This window comes from Babylonia areolata, chromosome 8 (assembly GCF_041734735.1).
Source record: "Babylonia areolata isolate BAREFJ2019XMU chromosome 8, ASM4173473v1, whole genome shotgun sequence".
NCBI lineage: Eukaryota > Metazoa > Mollusca > Gastropoda > Neogastropoda > Buccinidae > Babylonia > Babylonia areolata.
The window spans coordinates 7,843,937-7,866,933 of NC_134883.1; the positions used below are offsets into that span (position 1 = coordinate 7,843,937).

General features: G+C 40.1%; 1 protein-coding gene across 3 annotated transcripts; it reads right to left on the reverse strand.

Moving 5' to 3' along the window:
• Positions 1-574: 574 nt before the first annotated feature.
• On the reverse strand, positions 575-22,658 carry LOC143284505 (uncharacterized). Of its 3 annotated transcripts, none has more exons than XM_076591201.1 (5): positions 22,340-22,658; positions 8,271-8,648; positions 6,584-6,625; positions 5,886-5,962; positions 575-3,317 (listed from the first exon to the last, which is right to left on the reverse strand). In XM_076591201.1, exons 2-5 carry the CDS (start codon positions 8,560-8,562, stop codon positions 3,276-3,278), a joined length of 453 nt encoding a protein of 150 aa, XP_076447316.1. In that variant the 5' UTR covers positions 8,563-8,648; positions 22,340-22,658; the 3' UTR covers positions 575-3,275. The 3 variants fall into 3 exon arrangements, with proteins under 3 accessions (XP_076447316.1, XP_076447314.1, XP_076447315.1); XM_076591199.1 differs by having other exon boundaries at positions 22,335-22,658; XM_076591200.1 differs by lacking the exon at positions 22,340-22,658 and adding an exon at positions 14,762-15,100.
• Between the last annotated feature and the right edge of the window lie 339 nt (positions 22,659-22,997).

A 22,997-nucleotide genomic window follows, 5' to 3' on the forward strand; every position in this document is an offset into this window, starting at 1 on the left:
AATGATATCATTTGGCCAGGTAGCCTATAACTCTTTTAAACTAATATTTTTGTGAATGAATTTTGGCGCGATCTTCGAAATCCACTCACATGAGACTGCTGCAACACCGACCCTGTTGATGCATTTTCCTTTGATTGTTGAATGATGACTGATGAGCATGTTGACAATAATACTGCTACGAAGATCCGTTTAAGTCTGGTGTGACAGCTATATTTGTACTCTGTTCTTTCTTTCATTATATACCGTACTTCAGCTATCACCCAGACCCAGGAAAAAGACAACAGTGCAGTTAGACTGGAACCTTGCGCAACAGTTCTAACTATACCTTCCTCAAAGTGGTTGACAACTCTAATGTGTGGTCCCAGTCTTACCAGTATCAGTATCAGTATCAGTAGCTGAAGGAGGCGTCACTGTGTTCGGTCAAATCCATATACGCTACACCACATCTGCCAAGCAGATGCCTGACCAGCATCATAACCCAACGCGCTTAGTCAGGCCTTGAAAAGAAAGAAAAAACAAAACAAATAGCTATGACTTGGAAGCTCAGTTACCCAATCAGATAAATTTTTCAAAAAATTTTTTGTTTGTTTTGTTTTTAACACATGCACAATAACATTCCTGCAACAAAGAACCCACAGCAACAAAAGGGTTGTTCCTGGCAAAATTCTGTAGAAAAATCCACTTCGATAGGAAAAGCAATTAAAACTGCACGCAGGAAAAAATACAAGAAAAATGGGTGGCGCTGTAAGTGTAGCGATGCGTTCTCCCTGGGGAGAGCAGCCCGAATTTCACACAGAGAAATCTGTTGTGATAAAAAGAAATACAAATACAAAACCAGGATGGAAATTTCGGTCTGTATCAGTTTTGTCCTCTTTCAAAACTAACTTGAATACCCACCTCTTCAAACAGGCCTTTGGGTGTGATGAAGCATTGTGAATTGTCAGCAATTCTTCCTCCTCCTACCCATCCCACTTTACCCTCTACTGAAATCATCATGTAGTGTGTGTGTGTGTGTGTGTGTGTGTGTGTGTGTGTGTGTGTGTGTAGATTAAATAATGAAAAACAAACAAAAAAAACAACAACAAACAAACCATTCCTGCAACAGGAATCAAACCCATGACCTCCCAGTTACCATACCATAACACTAGTAGCTATGTCATCACAGCAGTTGGTTAAAAAAAAAAAAAAAAGAAAACCCATCCCTCTATTCTTCCTCCTCTCCCTGAGCGTTTATGTAATCAAAACAACTGTGTACATTTGCAGTCATTAGTCTGTCATTTTATATTGAAATCAAATCAGTCACTAGTATTCAGCCATAGATAATTAAAGGCACCTGTGTGATTATAACAAGAGACTGGTGGGTTTGGCAACATCAATAAATTTGCGTGAGTATATGTACAAGCTAGTCCTGACCAAGACCCTGCCAAAATCAATTCTTTTACACTGAAACTTATTTCATATTTACACTTTTTCACCTTCCAGACAAAACAAAACTTCTCAATTTTTCTTTTTTTTCTTCTGTGACACACCAATTACAGATATGGCACAAATCTTGTTTTCAGGATTTCATTATTATTTGGTACCAAATGAAATCTTCCACAAACAAATCAAAGCTGATGCTGGAGTTGTATGACAATGTACCCAGACAATGAACAGATTGCTGTATGCATTGTGAATGGAGGCCTCAGAGTAGCAATCCAAACTCATTTCTCAAAATCAATCCAATTTCAAGGAGACACTGAAGCATGTGGACAGATCCATATAATTTATGCAACATCACATCTGCAGGGGAAAAAAAGACAAGAAAAAAGTGCAGATGCCTGACCATCACATTACCCAGTGCGCTTATCTCATTTGAGAAGAAAAAATGAACAGATAAATACATAAATAGATAAATTACTAAATAATAATAATAATCCTAACAGGTAAATGAGTCGAACAGAAGATTGAGAGGGACCATCTCCTCATAAACAGAGATCAGAGCAACACCAGAAGGCTGTGTGATAATATAGCAAAGTGGGGTGTCAGGACTGCCTCATGCATTGCACAACACATGTTGGGGCATCTAAGTCTGACCATGACAAAAGGAAAAAGAAAAATGGTTAAAGATGCTAATAATAATGGTGGTAATTGCCGTAACGATAAATCATAGTGTTTTGATTCATTGTGTCTCTTGAAGGTAATAACATTCTCTGAGGAACAGATATATTGGGCAGTGACAAAAAATAAGCAGCTTGTTGCTTATATATATTATGTCTTTTTTCTTCCTTTTTTTTTTTCAAGTGTTATTCTAATGTCATATATCATGTCTGTGTTGTTTAGCTCTACATCTTCCATGACTGAAAACAAATCACATGAATGTAAATACTGGGGGGGAAAAGGTCTGACCATGACACCCTGTTTCCATCATGAACAATCTGATCTACCAATGCACATTTGTCAAAGTGAACAGCACATCTCATCCTAGCATGTGAAGACTGCTTCGGCAGACCAAGTGGACAAAACCTGCATCTTGATGGCCTCTGGACAAGTGGTTGCTCGACTTTAACTTCGTGCAACAGAGATGTTTAGCAGCATCCTGGGTAACTGGGCAGTCCTTTTCAGGAAAGCATTGCCCACTCACACAGTGGGGATGGGGTTAGAAAAGATACCCCACACATTGCTTGCCTTACATCGTCCAGTCAACTTACCACTGCTGACAGATCATCCTCCTAGCAGTCAAACAAAGAGGCAGTCACTCCCTTTTCCATAAATAGCTACACAGTAACGTCTCCCTTGAAAATGAGTTTGACTTCATAAATGTTAAAACATCTCCGGAAACAAAGCATGGGCAAATTAATTTGTGACATCAAATTTTCTGATGTTGCATAGAACCTTTGACTGGTTCAGACGAGAAAAGATGCCCAGAGTCTGACTTTATAAATCTTAAAACATCCCAGAAAACAAAGCATGGGCAAATTCATTTGTGATATCAAGTTTTCTGATGTTGCATAGATCCTTGGATTTGTTTCAGAGGAGAGAAGATGATGCCCTCAGTTTGACTTAAAAAATGTTAGAACATTTTAGGAATCAAAGCATGAGTGAAAAAAAAAAAAACCTATGATAAATTTTCTGATGTTGCATAGAACCTTGGATTTGTTTCATAGGAGAAAAAGATGATGCCCTGAGTTTGACTTCAAAAATGTTTAAACACCTCAGGAATCAAAGCATGGACATCCAGGCAACCAACACCACCCACGCAACCAACGGCTGGAACAGCTGCCCTGTCATGGACATTAGGCGGCGCTGTCACCAGCTCCAAAGTTTCCTGCCACAGCCTGAAAAAAACGAAAAGAAAAGTTTTTTTTGTTTTTTTTTTAATTCATCCACCTCACAAATAGTCAATTGGAGTTGCTTGGTAATTGCAAATCATTTCAAGCTCAAGAATTCTCCTGTATTCAAAAATCATGAATGAGCAAAATCATTAATAATAATTAATCATGTATCACTTTATTACCAATCATGATAATAATATTCATTCATCTGTTTACTTACTTACTGTTAATGTTCTTGCACAAGTCTGATTTAGATTTTAAAACCTAAAGCAATACCACTCAACAGTCATCCCAATACAGTTTTCAAAACAATATGATTAACACCTGTATCAGAAAAAAAAAAAAGTAACTTTAATGTAATTGTTCTCTGCACAAAGCCAGTGCTCTCCCTTTTCTAATTCTACTTTTCAGACAGACAGACAGACAGATGCTATCAAGCTGGTGTTTCTGTCAGACATCAGTCTGTCAATCTGTCTGTAAATCTGATGTTTGTTACATCATGATCTTACCAACTGACTTTAGAAGAAAAAAAAAAGTCAAAAAAGATCAAACACAAAAGAGGACCAGCAGTGAATGCAAAAGTTGTTCAGCATTGTGGCTGAGAATCCCCATTTGTCATGGGAACAACTCTGAGGTACAGTTTCATGATCTACCCACCCCAGCTCTGCCTCACCAGCCACATAACAAGGATGACTCAATGCTGCCTCTTTCCCATTTTGCTTTAGCCAGGTTTTCTCAGGGGTTATTATCATGACACAACAGGCCCACCTAACTATGACTTCCTCTTTTCACTCTTACAAATTCATCTCCAGAACGGATGGGATCCAGTAATTAGGATTCCCGTTCGTATTGTATTGTATCTGTATTTGTATTTCTCTTTTTTTGTCACAACAGATTTCTTTGTGTGAAATTCAGGCTGCTCTCCCCAGGGAGAGCGTATCGCTACACTGAGAGTGCCACCCATTTCTTTGTATTTTTTCCTGCATGCAGTACTATTTGTTTTTCCTATTGAAGTGGATTTTTCTACAGAATTTTGCCAGGAACAACCCTTTTGTTACCATGGGTTCTTTTACGTGCGTTAAGTGCATGCTGCACATGGGACCTCAGTTTATCGTCTCATCCGAATGACTAGCGTCCAGACCACTACTCAAGGTCTAGTGGAGGGGGGAGAAAATATCTGCAGCTGAGCTGTGATTCGAACCAGAGCGCTCAGATTCTCTCGCTTCCTAGGTGGACACGTTACCTCTAGCTAGGCCATCACTCCATGTCCATGTCTTCCACTGGGAAGTCTTAGATGGGGTCAGGTTGGAAATTAGAATTTATGTAACAATGGGACATCCCTCGTTTTTATCATCAATGATCTGGGATGTGATGGGGGAGGGAGGAAACATGCAAAGGCCACGCTGCTTGAAATATAGCCCTTCCTAAATCCAAACAGACCTTCATTATGGTGAGATTCCCTGATTTTCAATTTCTGTCTCCATTTCTGTTCCGATCTCTTAATTCAGCTGTACTGCTTTGGATCATTTCTTGATGTTTCATTTTTGAGCAGATGATCCTGATTTGTTTTTTGTTGTTCTTTTTTCCTTTTTTCCCCCCCTTTTTTTATGTTTTTGTTTTTGTTTTTTGTTGTTGTTGTAGCAATATTATATATAGCTCAAAATTATGTCCCCTATCTTCACTGTCCAAATTTACTCTCCACCCTCTCAATTCAGTTACAGGACATCTAGATTTATTATCTCAATTCACCCACGACATGTGATAATTGAGAATTATAATCCTCCTAAGGTTAATTCTTATTGTTCTAGCCTCAGGAGTCATCATGGAATTTCATATAACTCCACTGTCTCTTTTACTGACAGCAGGTTTTAACCCCTTGACCACTACACCCTTGTGAAATGAGATCAATGTGGCCTGAATTCTAAGTGCAGTTGATGCTTTATGTGAATTTTTGTGTGGTTTAATGGCATTACCTTACTGAACAAATTAATGCAATCCCAAGAGGAAGAAATGTAAATTATAAAAAAACAAAAACAAAAACATGACTGCTATCCTGGTTTATTCACTCTGTTTTATCTCAGTGAGGTTACAGCTCTTTTTAGTGAAAAGCCAACTTGTTCGCAACAGTCAAAGGGTTAATACTAACGCTAAATGTCCTGAGATTGTGATTATTTCACTTCCTTTGACTCTCAGTCCTGATTTACTCCAAACACATTATCATGTGAGGTCCCAAGTAATAATCAATAAATAAACAAACAAACAAATAAATAAACAAATAAAAAAAACAAATAATTAAATAAACAAATAAATAAACAGATAAATATAGGTCACTCTCCCACACACCCTGATCCATTATAAACTTGGATCAACAGGGGATCAGACGTCTGTCATTTAAATAAACTGCATTATACATCCAGAAACTATTGTAATCTTAGCTTGATTTACCTATAGTTACAGTGGTTTGCAAATATCACTAAAAAAAAAAAAAAAAGAAAAAAGAAAATAAAATATAATAGAATAATTATGAATGAAAGACAGAAAACTTCGAAGAAATGTTAGTCTGATCCTTACATCAACTTCACTGGACACCACAGGAGAAGATGAGACTTCCACCACCCCTTCCCCCACTTCTTCCTGGATCGGGATTCCTGGACACAGGAAAAACAAAAAATTATATTGAAAAAAAAAAACCCAAGCAAAGTTATAGTAAAATGATTCATTCATAAATCTAAAAAAAAAAGACATAACTTATTCAATACAGCATAATAATTCACGTTTAACTACACAGTGGGGCGACTTGAAATTTTATCACATTGAAACACAGACAAAAAAGAAACTTTTGGAAATTTTAGGTGCAATTAATTTAGTATTGTTGTATAGTGTTGTATTAAGTTGTATTGCAATGTATTCTGAAAAAAAAAACAACCAAAAAAAACCACTTACTATGTATGTATCATATTGAAGAGTTATGTAAGCTCTCTCTCTCTCATCCCTGTGTCTCTCTGACATACACGTGTGTGTGCAAACATATTCACTTCTCTGTCTCTTCATTTCCTTAAGTCTCCGACGCAGTTTTCTTCTCTACAAGAAATATGTCTTCCTCTATTAAGCACAATGAGGCACACAGTGGATGCAAACATGTTAAGCACACGCACACACACACACACACACACACACACACACACACACGCACGCACACACACGCACACACACACACACACACATCTCTGCTCTCTCTCTCTCTCTCTCTCTCTTCACTCTCAACTAACCACTCTCAGGTGTCCAGCTGACCACTCCACTATCTCGTTGTGCTGTGAACATACAATGACAGCAATTATATACATCACAAACCATACATTCGGTCATCTTTTTGGCATTTGACATACGATACATAAACATTCAAAAGACAGTTAACAAAGCAAACCACATGTTGGGAATAATTTGACAGCAACTGCATACATATCACAAACCATACATATCTTATGAATTTTGGCTTTTGACACATCATTATAGTATATTCAAAAGGCAATTAATAAGAAGGCAAACACAATGCTGGGTATTATCCAGTGAACATTTATTCATTTAGATGAAGAAACACTTTCAATGTTAACTTTTATATAAGTCAATGGTTCGACCACATTCAGAATAAAGAAATGTAGTTAATTTGTTCCCATATCTTAAATGAAGTTAATTTGTTCCCATATCATAAATGTATTTAATTTGTTCTCATATCTTAAATGTAGTTAATTTGTTCCCATATCATAAATGTAGTTAATTTGTTCTCATATCTTAAATGTAATTAATTTGTTCCCATATCTTAAATGTAGTTAATTTGTTCCCATATCTTAAATGTAGTTAATTTGTTCTCATATCTTAAATGCTAAAATCATCACTTGTAAGAGTACAGAGCTGAGAGAAGAGCCACCAAAATGGTTAAAGAGTGAAAAATAAGAACTTTCAAGTCAGACTATATCTGAAAAAATGAAGGATCTGTCAGGGAAAGTATATGTTCAGTGTTTCAAAACTCAAACATAAACATCGCTTTAATGATTAAGTCATCAACCTCTGGAACTCACTCGTCAATGCCACCTTATTTTAAAGCAGCGCCATCTATTAACACTTTCAAACACATTGTGGACACACCCGAAAGTTTAGCAATTGTTTTATTTTAATGATTAATTTGCAGTCTGATGAATGTGCACACACAATTTGCAAACTACCTTCTGAATCTGTCATGTGGATTCCCCATTTCAGCTTGAAAAGTCTCTCAAAAGACACCTTTTTGTTCTGCCTACCATCTATTTGATTAATGGCTGTGTATGTGTGTAGGTGTGTATGATTACATGTTTGATTGTGCATACATGTTTGCGTATGGTGTACAGTTGTCTTTGTGCTATCATGAGTCAATAACTTTTTGTTGTCAACACTGTATATGATCATCAAAATTGATGGCACAGTGTTATTCAGATTAAAAAAAAAAAAATGGCACAGTGTCTCAGCATGGGACAGTGTGAGGAATAAGTGTCAGTCTGCATTATTTTCTCCTTTTTTTTAATCATCTTTTTTTTTTTTAATGGAGCCAACATTTACCTAACTTATTCTTCTTCTAATAATTGAATAGCCTCAATCAACATAGGTTGTTTTTTGTTTTTGTTTTTGTTTTTGAAATTGCTTGAGGGGTGCCGTTTGTATTTTCTCTAGGTGGTGAGAAAAAAGCCTAAATTCTGGGACCCACTCGGCTACAGCAACGAAATTTTCTGTACTTCTATTATTTTCTTTTTTTCTTTTTTTTAAGACATTTGATAAATGACATGACACGTAGCATGTAATCCACCCTAGTTTCTATCTCATCAAAAGATGGGCTCTGCCGAAGAAACGACGCCAAATGACCCATATCGGGAACACGAACGCGGCCACCTTAACACTGAGGAAATTATCCAGAATGTTTTCACCCACCTCTTCCTTTGTTTAATCTCAGGCCGCTCAGTTCATGTATGACCACGTGATCCTTCAGCTCATCCTTGAGCTGCCTGATGGCGGCTTCCAAGTCGTCGGTAACGTCGATCATAGCCTGGGGACTCACTTCCACACGGCAAGGAGCGTTGTTGTCTCCCTTCGCTCTGGTGGACGCGCACTGAAGACGGTGGATGAGATGGCGCGCTTGGCAGGTGAAATTGGTGATTTCATCTTGATTCCTCTTCGTGAAGACGCACGATTCGTCAAGAGAGCATTGGGGACCTGCTGCCATGGTCGTTGGTTCAGTGCTGTTATTGGTGCTATGGTGCTGTTTTGCTATGTGGTTTCCGCAAGTTGGACTCCGGTTCTGGCTGTCAACTGACAAACACAAGGACACAAGTTTACGATTAGATCGACGATACTGGTTCAGTAGGTGTAAATGAATTAATGAATGAATGAGCGAATTAAACAAGGGAAAGAATTAACAATATTGAGTCGAGCCGAGTTAGTTTTTTTGTGTTTTTTTTTCCTTTCTTTTTTTTCTTCTTCTTCTTCTTTTCTTCTTCTTTATATATATATAAAATTCAAGTTGATAATGTTTGTCCTGGAAACAGTTCCCGGCTGCCAGCAGCAGTTGCGCTGAAGCCAGTGCATGGCTCCTCATTGTCATTCCGCAAGAGGGAGCCGGCTTAAATTAGGGCCTTATCCTAGTACAAATCCTCAGAATAGAAACCACGGCTCATCATAATAATAGCGGTAAGTGACGGGCTAGATCTGTTGTGCAGGTCATCAGTGATGATCCTCGAAGTGCTCCGCTAGCCGAAGAGGTCTGGTGTAGAAAAACTGAAATAAAACGGGTCCTGGCGTTAGTAAACCCACTTTTAGTTAGTTCTTCTTCTTCTTCTTCTGCGTTCACTCGTATCCACACGAGTGGGCTTTTACGTGTATGACCGTTTTTACCCCGCCATGTAGGCAGCCATACTCCGTTTTCGGGGGTGGGCATGCTGGGTATGTTCTTGTTTCCATAACCCACCAAACGCTGACATGGATTACAGGATCTTTAACGTGCGTATTTGATCTTCTGCTTGCATATACACACGAAGGGGGTTCCGGCACTAGCAGGTCTGCACATATGTTGACCTGGGAGATCGTAAAAATCTCCACCCTTTACCCACCAGGCGCCGTCACCGTGATTCGAACCCGGGACCCTCAGATTGACAGTCCAACGCTTTACTGACCACTCGGCTATTGCGCCCGTCGAGTTAGTTAGTCAATTGTAGTGATTCTTTTTATGGTCACGGTTTTTTGTGGGGAGGGAGAGTTTTTTCGTTGTTTTTTTTTTGGGTTTTTTTGTTTTTTTTAAGCGCTGTGCACATCCAACCCATTGAATGTCCAGGCAAGACGGCGTAATTACAATATTGAAGAAGATGGTCGAAGTGTATGAATTATATAATTATTGTCGAATGTTAATTTTATACTGTTTACAAGCTTCAAGTAAATCACTTCCTTCTCTTGTTTTCAGTTTTTCTACCACTACTTTACAGTTGTTCAGTTTAACTACATTCTCACTGAGTTTCATCAGTTCATTTGTTGTTGTTGTTGTTCCCCAACTCCTCGGTTCACTCTTCATCTTCATGTTTAGAGTTCACCATCAACATCACCCTCATAATATATCATTTCCTTCATCACCGTCATCATTGTATCTCGGTTCTTCCTCTTCATCGTTTACACAAAATCTTCTCCGCTTTATTGTCCATGTTCTTCCAAGTTGTTGTTGTTGCTCTTCTTCTTCTTCTTCTTCTTCTTCTTCTTCTTCTTCCCCATCCTTCAGTCTTTCTCCTTCCTAGTTCTTCTTCTTCTCCTCTTTGTCTCTGAAGTGCTTTTCTATTTCTTCCCCATTCTCAGTCTGAGTCAGTCCTAAAACTTCTTTTTTTCAGGTCAGTTGAAACAATCGACAAAGTGGGGACACTATCAGTCAATGTAGTCTATACATGTGATCCGTGAAGGAATCGGTGAACTGGCACGCAAATCGCTAAATCCAAATCCGGTTGAAATCTGTCTCCGGCTGCGGCCTTTCTTTATATATATATATATATATATATATATATATATATATATATATCCTGTTATCCATTTATTTATTTTCTTTATCATTAATTGCCACTGCCAGATCTACAATCGTTAAATAATGAAATCAAGAAGAAGTAGAATGGAAGAAAATTTACTAGTGCACGGACACAGACACACCGGCACGACACAGACACACCGGCACGACACAGACACACCGGCACACACTCACTCACACATCAGAATCTTGAAGGCGCTCTGTCCGAGGTGGAGACGATTAATATAGACTTGAATGACGGAAGTAAAATAAAAATAAAAAAATTTTAAAAAAAGAACAAGAGAGAGAAAGGGAGACGGACTGGGAATGGCCGGGAGGGAGGGGGGTACGGGGGGGGGGGGGGGGGGGGGGGGGGGGGGGGGGCGGTATCTTGAAGAAGGTCAGATCCAGTCAATACCGTCGTAACACTTGCTTTGCCTTTGTTTTCAAGTTGCGATAAGTCCATACATTTCTTAAAACAATCACCGGAAAAGGGAAGAATTTCATTCTGAACATAAAATTCACAGCTCTCTCCCTCTCCCCCCCCCCCCCCCCTCTCCCTACCTCTGCCACTCTCTCTCTCTCTCTCCAGGCTCTCTCTCGCTCCCTCGCTTCTCTCTCAGTCTCGAGGTCAAAACTAGCTAACCGACATGAAGAACGGGATATAATAGCATGTAGACTGGCCTGGAATGGAAATGACATCCTGGATGCGAAGTTCAACAATTCAGAAGAGTGATTCACTCGAGACAAATGCATAATGAAGCGGGGGTACATCCTGCGGGAAGGGAGGACGGAGTAGTTTCAGTTTGTTTCACCTGTTTGGACTTTAACTCACTCAGTACGGCCAGTCCTCTCTTCTCCTCTACACAGACCCCTCGGATGTCCAGTGGGTGTCTGAATGACCCAACCTTTAGCTTCCGTCGTCAGAATTGTGGTATTCTTTGTCAACATTCACCTCTTCCGTATAAGAGCCTTCCGCTTGCACTATTTTGATGATGGTAATTGGGGTGAAACGCTGTTAACGTCGTCTCTTTCGCCGTTCGTATGGAAAGAGTTAAAAGAATATTTTCTGAATTAATAATAATAATAATAATAATATGATGATGATGATGATGATGATGATAATAAAAATGAGAAACGATCGGCGCTAACACTAGTGGACGTTTCACAAAATGTCGGTTCACTTGGAGAAACTCAACAGGAAGTTTTGAGCAGTGAGCTGTACTTGTTTATAGATCTACACAAACGATACACCACATTGCAGAACTGAGTGGCTGAGTGTTGAGAGTGAGTCCCGTTAGACGACCTTTACCCCCCCCCCCCCCCCCCCCCGTTCGAGGTCAACGTTTGCTGTTACTGACTAGACGTGGTGGTGGCTGCTTTTTATGATCGTTAATTTATCAGTTTGGGAAAACCCTGTCGATCAGGAAGTCGAGTTTTGTCTTTTTCAATTTCCTTGTGAAGAATAATGTAAGCCTACTATCCGTCTCCCTTCCCTCAGTCACCAGAGTTTCTTTTCTTGTCAGTGCCGGGAATACCGCTCGCCACCCTACCCCCCCCCCCCTACCCCCCAACCCCTTAATTCCTTCCTCCGGTTCCCATTTAATTGTTTTTGTTGTTGTTGTTGATTGTTTGTTTTTGTGTTGTTGTTGTTGTTGTTTTTTCTCAAGCATGGTTTTGATTTTGTCATGTATACTTATTCTGTGAAATAGCTACTTTATTGACTTTGATACTGTTGTGTGTTTTATTTTTTGTTCGTTTGTCTTTTGTTTGTTTGTTTTTGCTTTGTATGTTGTGTCTATATGTCATGTTTTCCTTGTTCCATATTTTAAATTTCAATTTGTATCGAAAAGTGCAGACCCTGTTTTGGGTGTGTGTAAAAAGCAACACACACACACACACACACACACACACACACACACACACACGTAGGTATACTTTCCTCTCATCGGTGTCTTGTGGTGGCTACTTTTATTATCACCAGTTTGGAGAAACCACTTCAAACAGGAAGTGTTGCCGCTTCTCTTTCTCTATGTGTTTCTACCCCTCTCCCCTTTTCCCCTTTCGCTACGCTACCCGTTCCTTTTCTCTCAGCCCAGTACAGCTCCGCACCCCCACTGCAGTCGCCCGCCCTCCCCCACCCACCATCCCCCCAGCACTGACTCCCCGAAACCCATTCATTTCTTTCCGCCCCGTTCCTTGCTTTTCCACAGCTTCATTTTGATTTCGTCGTGTACTAAGAAATAGCTTGAAATAGCTTGTTTATATGATTTGTTTGTTCTTGGCTTTGTATGCGTGCCGTCCATGTCTCTCCCCCCCCCCCCCTCTCCCCTAACCCGACATCCCCCCCCCCCCCCACACACACACACCAAAACCACATTGAATTTCGTCTGTCTTGTATAATGAAGTGTGGATTCTGCTAGGGATGGCCTGGATGAAAAATGAAAAACACGTGCCAGATTCTGCTCTCTCTCTCTCTCTCTCTCTCTCTCTCTCATTTCCTTAAAAAATCGAACACTTAACTGTAAGCGAACCATATTAAAACATGCATTATTAGATTTATGTAAATCTATATGTACATGGAATGCCATCAAATGGGATTCTTGACGCTGAATGACCTACAAAGAAAAATATATTGTTGTGTTTAATATTTTCAGTCCCAGTTGTGTGTGTGTGGTGTGGGTGTGTGGGTGTGTGTGTGTGTGTGCGCGCACTATCTATAGATATATATGATTATACCTTTTTTTTAAAATTATAGTTATATAGATAGATATCTATAAAGGGTGGGTCTTTAATCAAACCGTATTGTTTATAGCTCAGCCCCGCAGATAGCAAATTAAGCTGCAAATTATCTGCTCGGGTCCCTATCACATGCAAAGAAAGACAATCCAAGGAAAAGGAAACCAGTTGATTATACTTCAGAGAATAATAACAAAACAATACTAATAACCCAAGCGGAAATACTCCTTAAGAGATAGATCAGCGCCTACATTGTAGTGCCCGGAAGATTCTCTTTTCGATGGCTATTATATCGTCATGGCCAAGTTGCTTATTTTTCGTGACACTACGCACTCAAACACTCACATTGTCATTCTGACGTGGCACACACACACACACACACACACACACACATGAAGGCACACACCCGAGCACACACACACACACACACGCACGTGGAGAAAATGAAGTTTCCAGGGGAAAAAATGAAAATGGAAACACTGTTTAAAAACAAGGATGAAAATACTTCTTTCTGTCATAAAGAAGTCAGTGTGCCTGTGTACACGAGCACGAGCACAAAAGCGCGCTGCGGAAATGATCCGTGTTGATTTTCAATTTCCAACCTCAGTAGCCACACACACACACACACACACACACACACACACACGTCAATGGTCAAAGTGTTAAAGGTCCCGCGTTCGAATCTCGGTGGCACCTGGTGGGTAAAGGGTGGAGATTTTTACGATCTCCCAGGTCAACATATGTGCAGACCTGCCAGTGCCTGAACCCCCTTCGTATGTATACGCACGCAGAAGATCAGTTACGCACGTTATAGATCCTGTAATCCATGTCAGCGTTCGGTGGGTTATGGAAACAAGAACATACTCAGCATACCCCCCCCCCCCCCCCACAACGGAGTATGGCTGCCTACATGGCGGGGTAAATAAACAAAACGGTCATACACGTAGAATGTTAAATGTTACATGCTTGTCTGAGTGTGTATGTGTGCGTGCCTGAAATCTGATTGAATGACACAGGAAACGAATGATGAGCGTCCAATGGCAGCCCGCGTCAGTCGGCTCTACCCAGGTAGACAGCCTGTTGTAAATGACCCCGTGTTTGTAAAGACCTTAGAGCTTGGTCCCTGACCGAGGAAAGGCGCTACATAAGTATCCATATCAATCAATCAAAATACACACACATGCACCCGGCCTACATAATTATAATATGACATTTTCACTCTCACACACACACACACACACACACACACACACAGAGGGAGAGAGAGAGAGAATGACAAATATTTTATTGAGAGATGAATGGACTTCTTTAGACCCTGACCTCACACACACATACATATATACGCACAATATAATAAATGATATACAATAAAATGAATAAACAATAAAACAAATCAAATAAATGATAATAAACAGACTGATAGATGAACCAAAGAAAGAGAGAGACAGACAGTCAGGCAGACAGGTACATACATACATTCATAGACCACCGGACGTGCCCATCAAAATTTAAACATATAGCTACCAACATTAAAAAAAACAACAACAATAATAACATGATGCTTTTGAATTACTTAAACTATGCTGTAAAGCGATGATCCATCGGGCACTCACATGAAAATAGTATGCCTTTTGCTAAAAGGACTTACGTTTTCAGAGGCCAATGGCGATGAGTTTCTTTCTTTCAGTCAACGTTGTTGTTGTTGTTGTTGTTTTCTTAAGATCACGTACACTATGTTCTCAACCAGCCCGCACTGACTCGGCTATCGAGAGCGGCTATCGGAGACAGAGGACTGAGCAGGACTGAGCAGAACAGGAAGAAATGCAAAATTCTCAGTGAGAAAAGTCTGCACGTGACGTTCTTGGAAAGGAAGAACAGAGGCTGGGTGGAGTGGATGGAGGTCATTTCTGGAAATTCAGCATTCTCAATTCGGATATTCAGCATCCTCGTATACATTATGTATTCATCATACTCTGCCGGGACCTGGACCTTAGGACTAGAGAGTACTCTAAAAATAGAACCACGTGAGCGTGTGTCATCGCCACCCACCGCTTCTTCCTTGTTAGACTTGTCTCTATGTAATGCCTGCGCCGAAAACGTCCCCTTGAGTTTCCGTGGCTGATTCTCTCTTGTTTCATTGACTGGATGAATTAATGTATCTGTTATATTTGTCCCTGTCATCAGCCATGTATTAAATAACCTTGTTGCCACAGTCCTACATAGGAAATCTAGGTATACATCATGTAAAAATAAATAAATAAATAAATAAAACATGAAAAAATAAAAGAAGAAGAAACAAAAAGGGAACACGAAAGAGAGAAGAAGAAAAACAAAAACAAAAACAAAAACAAAAAACCGACACGGACAAGGAAAACACTGTAGACAAGGAAGAAATTCGGTAGTAGTCAAAGAAGAATGCAGGTTGGGCTTTGGCCTTCAAAACAACATGGGGTGACGACGGAAAGAGTTAAGGAAGTGCAACACACAGTTTAGGTATTACGAAGATACACATATACAGGCTACAAATTCGGGCACATGCATGCATTCACACACGCATACGCACGCGCGTCCGCGCGCGCACACACACACACACACACACACACACACACACACACACACAGAGGCTCTACTGAATTTCGGGGGAAGCTATTCCTAGTGAAAACAGAAAGAAACACATAAAGAAGAGAAAAAAAGAAAAGAAAAAAAAAAAAAAACGGAGACAGAGACAGACATAGACAAAGAGGAAGAAATAGCTCAGAGACAAAGATGACAAGATACCGAGACTGGGAGAGAAAAGGAAGGGCGATTGAGAAAGAGAGGGAGAGAAAGAGACAGACAGACAGACAAGACATAGATAAACACTGGCGCACTTTTTTTTCATCCAGTCCCCGCCCTGAAACAGGGTCTACACTACACAATACTACATTACATATGTCATGCACTACACAATGGTACTTAAGGTCAGAGAGAGAGAGAGAGAGGGAGAGAACGAGATAGACAGAGAGAAGAGACAGAGAGACAGAGACAGAGAGAGAATTGTGATCTTGAATAATGGTGTGTTGAAATGAAAACGTAAAAGTCAGCCACCCAAGACCTGTTCATCCGATAACTATTTCGAACCAAAGTTCCAAACTTTCCAACCAAAGTCACTGGCCACAACATACGATAAGTGAAACCGCTCATAAGTATTTGGGGATCTAAGAACTGAAAAAAACAACAAAAAAACAACAACAAGCAAACAAATTACAGCAAAATAGTAAACTTAGTTTTTTAACTACACAACCACAACTGTGGAGAGAAAAAAAGAAAAGAAAAAAACACCACACTTGTGGTTCATAAACGTAAACGTTCATAAACGTTCGTGAGTCATCCATGAAATTTACTATCACTGCTACAACTGCTACAAATATTGATGATAGATAGATAGATAGATAGAAAGAAATATGTAAAAGTCCGTGAAGACAGACGATTTCTTCCTGCTTGCTCTGGCGATTTTCCAATAAATACATGCAGTGCTGTGTCCAGATTTATCGTTTACATGCTGACAAGATGTTTGAAATATTTCCTTGTGAACAAAACAATGCTCGGTGGACCGTTGCTATTTAACGTAAACGAGAGAGAGACAGAGACAGAGACAGAGATGTGTTGTTTGTTCTGTACTGCAGCCTAAAACTCCTCCTCCTCCTCTCCCTCTCTCTCTCTCTCAAGAAGAAGAAGAAGAAGAAGAAGAAGAAAGTATAGTGCAAGCTGTACGTGATGATGACATGTATGTAATGATTTGTGGTGACCTGAATACCAGGACAGGCTCATGTCAATCCAAACATAAGAAATAATAAATTTTTATTTTGATGTTGATGATACAGAACACACCTCAAGGCACTCTAAGGATGATGTTATAAATAATTTCGGAAAATCGTTGTTAGGTATGTGCTTAATGTTTGTCCTAGATATCACGAATGGTTATTGCGAAGGAGAAAAGGAGGGCGATTATACTTTTGTCTCCCCACATGGGTGCAGTGTTGTTGATTATTTCCTGGTTCCTCAGTACTTATCTCAGAATTGTAACATGATTGTAAGTGACTGTCTTTAGTCCTGGCATTTACCAACAGAGATGACATGGAACAATGGAATGACAAGAGCTGAAGAAAACCAAGATTCTGTTATGGAGGAGAAGATAATTTGGTCAGAGGAAAGTGCTCAGTTGTTTGAAAATGAACAGGGTTCAACCCACTTTAGAGATCACCTTAGTGAGGCTTATCAGATGTTAAACGTAGATATAAACAGATGTGTGGATATCTTTGTTCAAGCAATAAATAGATGTGTGGATATCTTTTTTCAAGCAATAAATAGATGTGTGGATATCTTTTTTCAAGCAATGTACAGCGCTGCTGCATGTATGGTGAAGATGGCTGGCAAGAGAAAGCAAGGCCAGAATGAGTGGTTTGATAATGAATGTAAACAGAAGAAAACAATTGTGAAAGACTGCTCAAGACTGTTCAAAGGAACAAAGATGAAGGTAAAAAATAAAAAATAAATTAAAAAAGGGAACTGAAAGAACAGTATGTTACAGAGCGAGCAGAGTTTATAAAATAAAGAGACAGAAGAAATATGAATTTGAACAAGCAAATATAAAGAAACTAAAGGACTCCATTTTAAACTCAAAACTCTTTTGGTCAACAATTAGAACGTTAAATAGAAAAACCATAAATTTTATAATGAGATAACTTTAAATCAGTGGTTTGAACATTTCCGTAATGTTTTTTAACGGCTGTGACTGTGATGCTGCGGATACCGAGGATAACAACCTGGAAGCAGATAGCTTTGAAGAACCATTGTTTAATGACCCAATATCGAGGAGGGAAATTGTGGATAGTATTAGGAGTTTGAAAACAGGTAAAAGTGCAGGGCCCGATAAGATACTAGCTGAAATGTTGAAACATTCAAATTAAATAGTGGTATACATTTTTTTGTAGCTTTATTCAATAAATTATTTCAAGAGGGAGTCTTTCCATTGGAATGGGCCAAATCTATAGTCCCACTGCACAAAAAGGGAGATGCTAATATTCCTGACAATTACAGAGGTGTTGTCCTCACAAGTGTCCTCGGTAGAGTATACACGGATGTTTTAAACAAATGACTAACGAAGTGGGCGGAAAGAGAAGAGAAAATCATCGAAGAAGAGGCAAGATTTAGATCAGGGTACAGCACCGTGGATCATATCTTTACGTTATATGCTCTAATCCAAAAATATCCACTCAGAAACACAAAGATTTATGTAGCTTTTGTAGATTTCCGTAAGGCGCTTAATTCCGTCAACAGAAATATGTTGTGGAACATACTAAGCAAAAATGGCATAAATGACAAGCTGTATACGGCACTTAAAAGTGTATACAACTCGGTGCTTGCATGTGTACGTAATAGATGTATGTACTCTGACCTGTTTGAAAGCCCACGTGGGGTTAAACAAGGCTGTTTGTTGAGTCCCCAACTATTTTCATTTTTCATCAGTGAACTTGCTTCAGAGGTGACACAAAATGGAAGACGCGGCATAGAGTTAATTCCTGGTGCTGTTGAAGCGTTTTTGTTATTGTTTGCTGATGACGTTATTCTTATATCAGACACTGCTATAGGGCTACAAAACCAACTGGATGCACTAAAGTTCGAGGCTGATAGGTTAGATTTGACGGTAAATCTGGACAAAACGAATGTCATGGCTTTTCAAAAGGGAGGACATCTTTCAATTCACGAAAAATGGTTCTATGGAGACTGTGAGGTTAAAGTAACAAATTCTTATAGATATTTAGGTCTTCCGTTTACAACTAAGTTGAGTCTTCGAAGTGCATGGATGGAAAGTTGTAGAAAAGGAAAGAAGAGGGCAATGGAGATTATAAGATCTTTAAATATATATATATATATATATATATATATATATATATATATATAAACCTTAACTGTTTCGATTTCTCTATTTCTGGAAACTATTTGACTCACAAATTGAACCAGTTCTAACATATGGTGCAGAAATCTGGGGACTGTACGATAATCAAGAAATGGAAAAAGTTCACACATATGCAGTTAAACGCTTCCTTTCGGTGCCTTTGCATTCGTGCAATAAAATGTTATATGGTGAAACTGGTCGATGCCCACTACATGTAAAAACAAAGATCAAATGTATGAGATACTGGCTTAGATTAATACAGCTCCCACTAATAAGCTTATGGAATGATGCTAAATCAGTTAGATTCTGGGACTGAAAGAAAATTGGGCCCTTTTTTTTGTTGTTGTTGTAAAGAATGTTTTAACCACACAGGGCTTTGGGATTGTCTGGATGCGTCAGGGTGTTGGCAATGATCGAATATTTCTTGCAGAATTTAAAGACAGATTAATTAATTCGTACAAACAGGATTGGCATGCCCACATTAAAGAGTCAGAAATTTACAGTTAATTGGCTCCTCTCTTTTAAGAACTTTTTTTTTCAGATAGAAAAATTCATTAACGCAATAAGTAATAAATGGCACAGAACAAGGCTGGCTCGATTCAGACTTTGAACTTTAGGCCTAAATGCTGACAAAAAAATGGTTCTCTGCTGACACGTCCGCACTGTCCCCTTGTCCTATGTGTGGTGCTTCAGTTGAAGATGAAACTCATTTCCTTTTTACGTGTAAGTATTATGAAGAAATTAATTCGAAAGAAATGCTTAATTTTCAACGGAGAAAACTTAGAAAACATGAACCTTACCAGTAAGCTTCTGATAGATGATGAAATAAGAATAAGATATCTAGCAAAAATTATCGCCCTAGCTTGGGATTGTCGGAAAAAGAAATTATCTTCGGGAGCTTTATAGTTATCGGGGAAAAAACCCCACTGTTTCCCTGATGCCATGAGTTCGACAGTTTTTAATTCTGAATGACTTTGTAGAAAGTTGGATAGTCGAGCTTTTTTTATTTTCCTTTTTAATCTTAACAATATGTTGTATGTTATGATTTTGTTGTTGTTGTTGTTGTTGTTTGTCGTTGATTTTCTTTTTACTCTCAGCAATGTGTCAATTTCTCTGTAAACCGTCGTTATTCTTTTGTCCATACATTACCCCCCTTGCCAAAGGATCGTATTGTCAATGGCAATAAAACAATGTCCGTTTCTCTCTCTCCTCCCCCCCCCCCCACATCACCCTCTGTGTGTGTGTGTGTGTGTGTGTGTGTGTGTGTGTGTGTGTGCCACGGTGTGTGTGTGTTTCTAAACGACAAATATGTGAGTCAGCCGATGTGAAAAAATCTCCACCGTTGGAAAATAAGGAGTACTCTAACATTCACTCATTCACCATCTATTTCTTACCCTCTCTCTTTCTCTGTCCTCTCTCTCATCCTGACCCCCCCACCCCCCATTCTCTCTCTCTCCTTCTCTCTCTGTTTGCCTCCCTTCTCTCCCCCCCCCTAACCCCCCTCCCCCCTCACTCTCTCCCTCTCCTTCACCCCCTCTGCCACCCATTCTCACCCTGTTCAACAGAAAGAACCACGCCATGATAAAGTATTCAAGAAACAGCCACTGCACTTCAAACTGATGCCGCCACACTGGTTTCGTTTCACAAAAATGTTAAGCAGAGAAGGGGTTAAATTAAACTGCGCGGCGACCAGACGAGTCTTCGTGGGTGTGGCTCTGTATGAGGCTGGGGGGTGGGCTGAGGGGTGGTGGTGGTGGTTGAGGGAGAAGGGGGGTGGGGTGGATTAGGATGAGGGACTTGAGGGATGGTTGGGGGTAATGCCATTGAAACGATGCCTATGATGGGGGAGTGTGTTTGTAAGTGTGTGTGTGCGTGTGCGTGTGTGTGTGTGTGTGTGTGTGCCATGTGTGTGTGTGTGTGTGTGTGTGTCCCCTGTATGTATGTGTGTGTGTGTGTGTGTGTCCCCTGTGTGTGTGTGTGTGTGTGTGTGTGTGTGTGTGTGTGTGTGCGTGCGTGCTTGCGTGTATGTGTATGTTTGTGTATGTGTTCGTTTTTATATATATATTTTTAATGTATGCTCGCACATATGTAAAAGTAGAAGTAAGAAGCCTCTCAGTATAAGCTGACAACAACAAACACTGATGTACAGGTCACGGTACAAAACTGATATGATAATTATCTGAACGTTCGGATACTCAAGGAAAGAGGAAGAGGAAAAGAAAAGCCACGTAGGTGTGTGTCGACACGCCGGACAGGCCGTAATGTGAAACTGAATACATCGGCAGTAAAACGGCTGACAACACAAGGAACATGCAGTGAAACCTACTGTACAAATGACCTGGGATCGAGCGTCTATTTTTTCTCAGCATGAACTGCTTCCTTTTAACTTAGCAGAGCTAACTTGCCGCGCGCGCGCGCGCGTGTGTGTGTGTGTGTGTGTGTGTGTGTGTGTGTGTGTGTGTGTGTGTGTGTCGGTGTGTGTGTGTGTGTGTGTGTGTGTGTATGGACTCTGATTTGAGGAGGGATCGAGAAAACTGGGGGGAAAAAAAGTAGAGAGAGTGAGACGGGGGGGAGGGGAATGAGAGAGGGGGGGGAGGGGAGACAGAGAGAGAGGGGGGGGTGGAGACAGAGAGAAAGAGAAACGGAGAGGGAGAGAGAGAGAGAGAGAGAGAGAGAGAGAGAGAGAGAGAGAGACTGAGAGAGTGTACGTAAATATTTGCGTGTATGTGTTAAAGTAAAATTGTATGCCATGAAGCCATCTGGAAATTAAATCAACAACAACAACAAAACAAAACATGTGAAAACAACAACAACAACAACAAAACAGCAATAAAGAAACAGAAAAGAAAACATAGCAATACAAAAAGCAAATCTAAAAAAAAGTATACAAACAAGATTAATATAACAATGAAATACACTGTTGCATTTGTGATTTACACACACACACACACACACACACACACACACAGAGATAAACACACATGTTTGTGCACGGATATAGAGGCCTACCACACCCACCGCCCCATTTCACATACATACATACATATCATAGTTCCCTATACACACACCCACACGCACCGTGCTGATGAATTCCCAATGCTTGCAGTCAGTCCAGTGTGTATTTCCGCGTGTCTGTGTGGTTTGCTTGCGTAAGAGAGAGAGAGAGAGAGTCGGAACATAAACACACACACACACACACACACACACACACAGTGACACACACACACACACACACACACACACACACACACACACACACACTGGCGTACGGTCTATCACCAACCTTACTGTTGAGGGAGAGAGTCGTGCACAGATCTTTCAACAGGAGGACGGGATACCGCCTTTCTGTGGACTGCTATTCAGCACAGATCGAAATACAACCAAGTTCCCTCAGTTGACTAAACCTAGCACAAACTGTGATAGAACTCATAGACACGTATACAACGGAGGCTGTAAAACTGTAAGTACATGCTTCATGCTTATGCAAAACGCAGCATATATCTCAATGGATTTCTTCAGCCTGTCTTGAACTGAAATGACAATGACAACACGGCGCTATCTTGTTCAACTCAGTCATAGACTAGTCATATCTAGTTTCGTGTCTGTGGTTCAACAAACATTGACCAAGGGAAGAGTGCGTCGATGTTAGCGAACGCGTTGATTGGCGGAAATACAGAGCGCTGATTGGTGGGTATTTTCTGCGCAACAACTACGCAGTAAACTCGAGCACGAACGGGTTTTCCCGTTGTTGTTAGTTTCCGCCGGGCAACTCTGCTTTCTCTTTTTCGTGAGTGCCTCAGTGATTCAGATCGAATGATTATATGATATGTGTGTGTGTGTGTGTGTGTGTGTGTGTGTGTGTGTGTGTGTGTATGCGCGTGCGCGTGCGCGCGTGCGTGTGTGTGTGTCTGTCTGTCTCCGCAGTGTCTGTAGTGTGTGTGTGCTG

Bases quoted from the DNA above. Each gene is read 5' to 3' on its own strand.
- LOC143284505 (XM_076591201.1), bottom strand. From the start codon at position 8,562: ATGGCAGCAGGTCCCCAATGCTCTCTTGACGAATCGTGCGTCTTCACG. The intron at 6,626-8,270 runs GTGGGTGAAAAC...GTATGTTCACAG, and splicing joins GAGATTAAACAAAGGAAGAG to CACAACGAGATAGTGGAGTG. The intron at 3,318-5,885 runs GTAAGGATCAGA...CGTTTTTTTCAG, and splicing joins TGGTGTCCAGTGAAGTTGAT to GCTGTGGCAGGAAACTTTGG.